Source organism: Penaeus vannamei, chromosome 16 (assembly GCF_042767895.1).
Source record: "Penaeus vannamei isolate JL-2024 chromosome 16, ASM4276789v1, whole genome shotgun sequence".
NCBI lineage: Eukaryota > Metazoa > Arthropoda > Malacostraca > Decapoda > Penaeidae > Penaeus > Penaeus vannamei.
The window spans coordinates 20,683,835-20,692,257 of NC_091564.1; the positions used below are offsets into that span (position 1 = coordinate 20,683,835).

At 42.4% G+C, this 8,423-nt stretch overlaps 1 protein-coding gene across 1 annotated transcript in view; it reads right to left on the bottom strand.

The window, feature by feature from the left end:
• Positions 1–449: 449 nt before the first annotated feature.
• The window catches only part of LOC138864393 (uncharacterized), an 81,133-nt gene continuing 73,159 nt past the window's right edge, over positions 450–8,423 (bottom strand). The window contains exon 4 of the mRNA XM_070131303.1: positions 450–3,561. Coding sequence (XP_069987404.1) covers positions 3,365–3,561 — 197 coding nt within the window. The 3' untranslated portion in view covers positions 450–3,364. The remainder of the gene's footprint in view (positions 3,562–8,423) is intronic.

Sequence of the window (8,423 nt, forward strand, 5' to 3'; positions counted from 1 at the left end):
GCGTATAATCTTGAGAGTTTTCTTAAAATAGAAGCTAACTTAATTTGCATACACATGGCAAAACTCTGCGGATCATCGATTTCCATTTTGATTAACAATGTTCTTTCAATTTACCCAAAAGACGTTTGACAAGAAACTTTCCATGAATTCTCTCTGCTCTGTTTTTTTCTTTCTCTCTCTCTCTTTCTCGCTATTATTCATACACTCCTAATTACTCCTCTAATAGCTGTAAAACTTTCCAATTACTGTGTTGTCTCTCTACACTTTTTTATCTTTGTATTTACCTGCAATATAACATAATTGCTCATGTTTAAAAGGGTTGAGGTGTATTTTAAGAATGTTCTTTATATCATCTCCAGCTTTAGTTAGTTGTTTTTTTATTCATTTCAGAAAAAAATACATGAAAGATGTAAAGAAAATGGAGAAAATGGAGCGGAAATAAAACGCACTTTCCCAATATACTTTATTGATCCATTTCAGTTCTTTACACAAACAAACTTCCCATTTTTTCAATTCCGGGAAAGGTATCCAAAAAGACCAATAAAGAATCATGGGGAAAAATAGATTTATATTCATTACAAAGCTTTCCATGTGTTGCCACGCACAAGCTTATATATTTATTCAATCTTTTTTTTATCTTTTTATTTTTTAGTTTCAGCAGATGAAGAAAAACTTACAAAATACCTACAGAAAAATCTCGCTACATTTCAGTTTTTTTCAAGAAGCAAAGACTTGGCAACTATGCATAACACAAGGTTGGCGCGGCTGTGTGTGTGTGTGTGTGTGTGTGTGTGTTTAGGTGTGTCTTTATATAATTTCCAAAAATGAATCATCTTTTATTTCCATTGTCGTTGGTGTATGGCGAATGAAAATTTAGTGAAAAAAAATGAAAAGAAAAAAAACGAAAATTAAAACGTGGATGTTTCTAATACTACCTGTACTACGTAATATCTTTTGTCTTGAGAAGATACAACTACCATTATGCTAAATCTACATGACACTATAAATTTTATCTTTTATTCGATGTGTTCTTTTTCAATTCAGATAAAATTTAATGTATGTATACTGTATATTAATTATCTTATTCCTCGTAAACACTAAGTACCAATGTTGTCGTAGTGTTTTTCCTTAAAGAGACAATGTAGCAATCTACTCATAGCGAAGCTGGGACACTGACAATAATAAGTGATAAGTAAAACTGTTCGGTTGTGGCCAACTACTGGGAAAAGTCTACGTATATTGAACAACTCTTTTCGGTTAATCTTTGGTCTCGTTAGAATGTAATGACTTGCCTTATATATAGAGTTTATATACTTTATAGCTACTACTGTTGGATTAAGCTCCTCCCTCTTCTTCTTTTTACTCTAAATTTCGTCTCTGACTTTTGTGAAGTTCAATTTGTCTTGTACAGCCTACTACAATATCTTGTTCCCTTATCAACATACATATTTCAGTTTTATTTATGTTAATTACTTAATCAAACATTACAGTGCATTGTTAAATACCCTAACACAGCCTAGGGTACTCTTGTTCCTATTGCTAAAATTGCACATATTGCTAAAATTGCACATAGACAAAGGAATCGATCTTACAGTCATCATAATATATTTTTTTTTGTCATTTTTATTTTTAATGTCTTTTTATGTCCAAGTACACGAGTACATCTAGGCGATACTGCATACCAACGCTTGGGTGAAAATGTGTGAGAAAAATTGTCTACTGCAGCTTAGAATTGGGGGTAAGGGGGGGAGGGAAGATGGAGGGGGAAAGGGGGAGGGGAAAAAGGGAAAGGAGGACGGAGGGAGGGTCAGGGATGATGAGGGAGAGAGGGAGAAGGATGGGAAAGGGGGAAGTGGAGTGGGGAGGGAGGATGGAGGGGGAAAGGGGGAGGGGAAAAAGGGAAGGGAGGACGGGGGGAGGGTCAGGGATGATGAGGGAGAGAGGGAGAAGGATGGGAAAGGGGGAAGTGGAGTGGGGAGGGAGGATGGTGTGGGAAAGGGGGAGGGGCAAAGGGAAGGGAGGAAGAGGATCATGGATGATGAGGGAGAGAGGGAGGAGGAGGAGGGAGAGGGACGGGGGAAATGGAGTCGGGGTTTGAGAATAATAGGGGGAAATGGAAGTGGATGGAGGAGGAGGGTTAGGAGAGAGGGAAATGGGGGGGGGGGGGGGGCGGAGGAGGGGAGAGGGGTTGGGGATCTACACATTGTTGCCATTTGGTGAATGAATGGATGCGTAAAATGGGTGACATATGGCAACGGTGTAGAGATGGGGGGAGGGGGTACAGGAGGGAGAGGACAGAGGAGGGGGTGGAGAGGGTAGGGATGGAGGGGGGGGGGCAGCTGCAAGTATCCTCTATGTATATTTGTAAATATTTGTACGTACAAATATATATAATGAAATAAATGCATACAAACACTATGTGAGTTTCTTTTTATCTTCTCTCCAAAAAAAATAATACATTGGTTGCGGACAGTCAAGAGGGTTTCACCAGTCTAATGACAAAAATCTAAAATAATAATAATAATAATAATGATAATAATAATAATAATAATAATAATAAATGAAAACAAATTGAAAAAAACGACACAGGATGAGATATGGCGGGATGAAAGTGCTAAACAGTGCCAGCGTTAACATCTAAATATCGAAATTCTTTACTATTACCAAAGACAACATGACCAAAAAACCGACAGACGCAGAAATGGTTTTCTTGTGTCCTTTCGCCTCTCTTTCTCCCTGTTTCTCGTCCTCGATTCTCGTATCTCTCTCGTACTCTTCTTCTTCTTCGTCTTCTCTTTACTCCTGTTTCTCAGCTCTTCTTGTTCTTCTTCTTTCCTATATTTCCTTCCTCTTCGTTCTTCTCATCTGCTTTATCTTCCTCTTAGCCCTCCTCCTGGTTCCTTCTCCTTCCTTCTTTCCTTTCCCTTCTCCTTCTCCTCGTCTTCACTCATCTCCTGCTGTTCCACCTCCTCCTTCCTTCTCTTCCTTCCTTCTACTTCCCACACGAATCATCATAAAAGAATCAAAGACAACGAGAAAAGGCAGAGAAAAATGAGAGAGCAAAGGACAGTGACTCAACCCCACCCTCCCCTAAACAAACGCACAAACAAACATACAAACAAAACAAAGCATCCCTCAAAGACCACTTAACTTCCCCCCAAAAATACACAAAAAAATAAACAAATTAAAAAAATACCTCAACGAAAACATTAAAAAAAACACCACTACACCCCCCGAAATAAAAATCAAACGGTAAACAAACACAACAAAGAAGAACACCGAAACGAAGCCCCTGCAGAGAAGCGACGCCGGGCCGCAGCGGCTCCCGGCACGCCCTCCGCTCGCCTTACACTCCCTGCATCTTCTACATGAGCCTGTGGAAGAGGACGTAGGCGAGGGCGAGCAGCGGCAGGGACAGAGCCGGCACCTTGGCTGAGGAATCGTTGCAAAGGAGGGTGTTGCAGAAGCAGACGTTGCCGGAAGCTGCAATGGCAGAGGCCTCTTGGCAGGCATCGGGGTAAGTTTTGTCGGCACAGCCTCGTTTCGCGTCGCCCATGCCCACTGTGGAGAGAAAGAGGGAGAGAGAGAGTTAATAAAAGAAAAAGGGAAGGAGCTTTTAGTTTCTTTTAATGGAATTGTTTTCTTTTGGTTTTAATGCCGAGGGAAAAGTTTTGTTTATTTGGCTTATCTTCTTTTGGGGAGGAGGGAGGGGGGGGCATTAAAAGATATATATCTATTCAAGGTATGTGTTTTTTTCTTCTGTTTTGCTTTTGCTATTAGTATTAGCATTGGCAATCTTAATAATGATCATTTGATAATAATCAGTACAATAATTATGCTGATACTACTAATAATAATCCTAATGACAATGATAGACACACAAGCAAACACAAACACACACACACGCACACACACACACACACAGAGTGGGGGGGCGGATAAAGATATAAACATACAGACGGGCAGACGAACGAACGGACAAACAGATAGACAGAGAGATATGACTGAGATAGACCCATTGCATACGTACGCGCGCGCTCCATACCCCCCCCCCCCCCGAAAACAAGGTTGCCAAAGCGCCGTTGCAAATTTGAACCCAAAAATAATGACATCAGTTCATCCTTCGCGGGAAAGTAATAAAGAATGTATATATATTCTAGAAGCGCTGAATTACGCGCTGGTTAGTGAATAAATTCGTCACACTGCGGAACATCTACACTCATAACATTCATACACAAACCACAAACATTTGTTAGACGCACCTAAATAATCATGAATCGTTAACACGGTTTAATTAAATCAGTAGGGGGGGAGGGGGTGGGGGGGTGCCGAAATTGACACGTAAGCAGAAAATTCCCCGCTGGTGCTAATTTGCATCGTGCAAAATAGTCATATGTTGCAAGCCGGGTTACCTTTTTTTTTAGACTCGGCTAAAACAATACATCTGCATCATGTTAATACAGTGTAATAACAGAGTGATGTATATAAACAGGTTGACGCACACAGATCCACATCCACACCGGAGGTATATGCAGAGATATAAATACAAGTGTACAAATGGATACAAATACACATACAAGTATAGGTGCAGACACACGTACAAAAACACAAACTTACAAACATACATACACAAACTTACAAACACACACGAACAAACATACATACACAAACACAAACTCACAAACACACGCGAACAAACATACATACACAAGCACAAACACACACAAACTCACAAACACACACGAACAAACATACATACACAAACACAAACACACACAAACTCACAAACACACACGAACAGACATACATACACAAACACATAAACACAAACAAATAAACCTACAACCACACAATCACAAACGACACAATCCAACACTGCAACACGACCACCATACTTCCTCTCCGAGACCGTAAAAAAAAAAAAATAAATAAAAATAATAATTAATTAAAAAAATAAAAAATAAAAACAATCTACGTTATATATTATAAATAACCCTTTCTCTTCCTTTTAACACTAAGAATGATAAATGTACGAGGAGATAAAGATCAGGAATTAAGAAAAAACACAAGAAAATTGCTTCACGTAAAATTTGTTCGATAAATGTTTTCTTATTTTCTCTTTCTTTACTTTCTTCTTTCTTTTGTTTGGTATCTTTACACTTTCGTTTTCTTGGCTACTGTTTTGTTATTTCATTTTCTTTCACTTTCCATTATCTTTGTTTATTTCGTCTGCTGTTCTTTCTATTTCTTCATCTTCTTTTTCTTCATGTTCTTGTTCCTCTTATCATTATTTTTATTTTATTTTCATTTTTATCATCATCCTCTTATTTCCCTTCTTTCTTCTTTTTTTCTTCTTCCTCCTCCTCCTCTTCTTTTCTTCCTTTTCCTCTTCGTTTCTTATTCTTATTCTCCTTTTTCTTGCTTTTTCTCCCGTTCATCTTCTTTTTTTCTCTCCTTTTCTTCCTTCTCCGTTTTGTTGTTCTCCTCTTCTCTCTCTCTCTTTCTATTTTATTTCTTCCTTCGTCTTATCCTTATCCTACAACAATCTCTTTTTTTATCCCTTTTTCCTTTCTTTCTTTTTTCTTCTCCTTCTCCTTTATCCTTCTCCTTTTTCTCTCTCTGCATCTTCATTTTCCTTCCTCCTTCTTCCTCTCCCTCTCTCTCACTCTCTCATTATCCCTTTCTCTCTCCTCCTTCTTCGCTTTCTCTTTCTCTCTCTTCCTCTACCTCTCCATCGCTTTGCCACTCTCCCTCTCTTCCTCCCATCCTCTCCCATTCATTCCCATCCTTTCTCTATCCCTCTCTCTCCCCTCCGCTCTCCTCTTCTCCCCTCCCCTCTCCTTCACTCCCCCTACTCTCACTCTCCCTCTCCTTCTTCCTCCCCTTTCTCCTCATCTCCCTTCCCATCCCCTCTTCCCTTTTCTCCCTCTTCCTCTTCTTTCCCCTCCCTTCCTTTCCCTCTCTCCTCCCCTCCATTCCCTGTTCACCCCTCCCCTCTCTCTCTTCCTCTTCCTCTCCTCTCCCTCTACCTCATCTCCTCTCACCTTCTCTCCCCTTCCCTTTACCCCCCTCCTCTCCCTCTCCATTTTACTCCCTCTGCCTCTCCCTCACCTCTCCCTCTCCCTCTCCCTCTCCCTCACCTCTCCCTCTCCTTCTTCCTCTCCCTTCCCCTCCCTCTCTCCCTCCCTCTCCCCCTCCCCCTCCCCTCTCCCTCTCCTCTCCTCGCCCTCTCTCCCTCTCCCTTTCCCCTCTCCCTCTCTCCCCTTCCCCTCCTCTCCTTCTCCCTCTCCCTCTCCCTCTTCCTCCCCTTCCTTCTCCCTTCCCTTCACCTCCCCATCCCCCCTCCTCTCCTCTCCCCTCCCCTCATCCCCTCCCCCCCTCCTCTCCTCTCCCCTCCCCCCTCATCCCCTCCCACCCCTCCTCTCCTCTCCCTCCCTCATCATCCCTCCCACCCCTCCTCTCCTCTCCCCTCCCTCATCCCCTCCCCCCCTCCTCTCCTCTCCCCTCTCCTCATCCCCTCCCCCCCCCTCCCCGTATATGACGTCACAGAACGACCTCGACGACCCTGAAATATGCACGACCTCGTCTCCTTCCCATTAATAATTCACCCAACTCCCGGAACGACTCTCTCCCGCCGCCAAGCCAGGAATTTTATTAACATTCCATTTTTTTTTTTTTTTTTTTTTTTCAACAGTAGTTAGATGCGTCTGTAACGTCATTGCTTTATTCTTTTTTTTTGGCGGGGGGGGTCTTTCATTTTAATTTTATTCGTTCCCGTAGTTATTTACGTTTTTAAGCTTTTTTTGCCTTTTGTTTATTTCCATTCGTCATTTCATCGCTTTAAATTAGTTACGTATGACCACCTTGCCATAATGGATCGCTCGTTTGGCGCGGGATAATTACCGTTATTTTCAAGTTGTTCGAAGGTTATTTTCATTATTTCCAAATGATTCCTGAGTTATTATAATTTCCAAGTTATTCTCGAGTTATCATTATCATTTCCGTTATTCGCCAGTTATTATCGTCATTTATAAGTTATTCGCGAATTATTATCGTTGTCATTAATCTCATTTGCAACACTGGCATCCCTGGTATTGCACTATTAATGCATATTTTCATCTCGGTTCATAAATTTCTCTTTCCTCTATGATTATCGCTATTATCCCTTTTCGTTTGCCTCCTCCTCTCTATTTCATTGGTTTTCATCTCCCTTATTCTTTCTTTTTTCCATTCTCTCTCCCTCTCCCTTTTTCTCCTTTTTCTCTTTCTTCTTCTCTTTCTTCTTTTCCTTCTTCTTTTTCTTTTTCTTTTTTTTCTTCTTCTTCTTCTTCTTCTTCTTCTTCTTCTTCTTCTCCTTCTCCTCCTCCTACTTCTTCTTTTCCTTCTTCCTCTCTATCTCTCCCCTTTTTCTCTCTTTCCTCTCTCTCTCTCTCCTTTGCCCTCTCCTTCTCCTCCTCTCTCTCCTTCTCCCTCCACCTTCTCTCTCTTCTTCTCCTTCATCACTCTCCTTCTCCCTCTTCTACTTCTTCTCCTTTTCTCTTCCTCTCCTTTTCCCTTTCCTTCTCCTTCTCTCTCTCTTCCTCTCCTTCTCCCTCTCCCTCTCCTTCTTCCTCTCCTTCTCCCTTTCCTTCTCTTTCTCCTTCTTCTCCTGTTTCCTCTCCCTCTACCTCTCCTTCTTCTTCTCCTTCTCTCTCTCCTTCTCCCTCTCCTTCTCCTTCTTCTTCTCCCTCTCCCTCTTCCTCTCCTTCTCTCTCTCCTTCTCCTTCTTCCTTCTCCTTCTTCCTTCTCTCCTCTCCTCTTCCCTCTCCTTGCTCCTTCTCCCTTCTTCTTCTCCCTCTCCCTCTTCCTCTCCCTTCTCTCTCTCCTTCTCCTTCTTCTTCTCTCTCCTTCTCTCCCTCTCCTTCTCTCTTCTTCTCCTGTCTTTCCTCTCCCTCTCCTTCCTCCTTCTCCTCTCCTTCCTCCTTCTCCTCTCCCTTCTCCTTCTTCTCCTCCTCCTCCCTCTTCCTCTCCTTCTCCTTCTCCTTCTTCTTCTCCCTCTCCTCTTCTTCCTCCTTCTTCTCTCCCTTCCCTCTCCTTCTCCTTCTTCCTCTCCTTCTCCCTTTCCTTCTTCTTCTCCTTCTCTCTCTCCTTCTCCCTCTCCCTCTCATTCTTCCTCTCCTTCTCCCTTTCGTTCTTCCTCTCCTTCTCCCTCTCCTTCTCCCTCTCCCTCTCATTCTTCCTCTCCTTCTCCCTTTCCTTCTTCCTCTCCTTCTCCCTCTCCTTCTCCCTCTCCCTCTCCTTCTTCCTTTCCTTCTCCTTCTCCTTCTTCTCCTGCTTCTAGAAACCCCGACACGCCGGCCCTGCTTCATCCGCCGCACGAAGCGGAACCAGCAGGAACGACGACAGCAATTGCAGGGGTCAAGCCAGTAACCTCTGCTCACCTG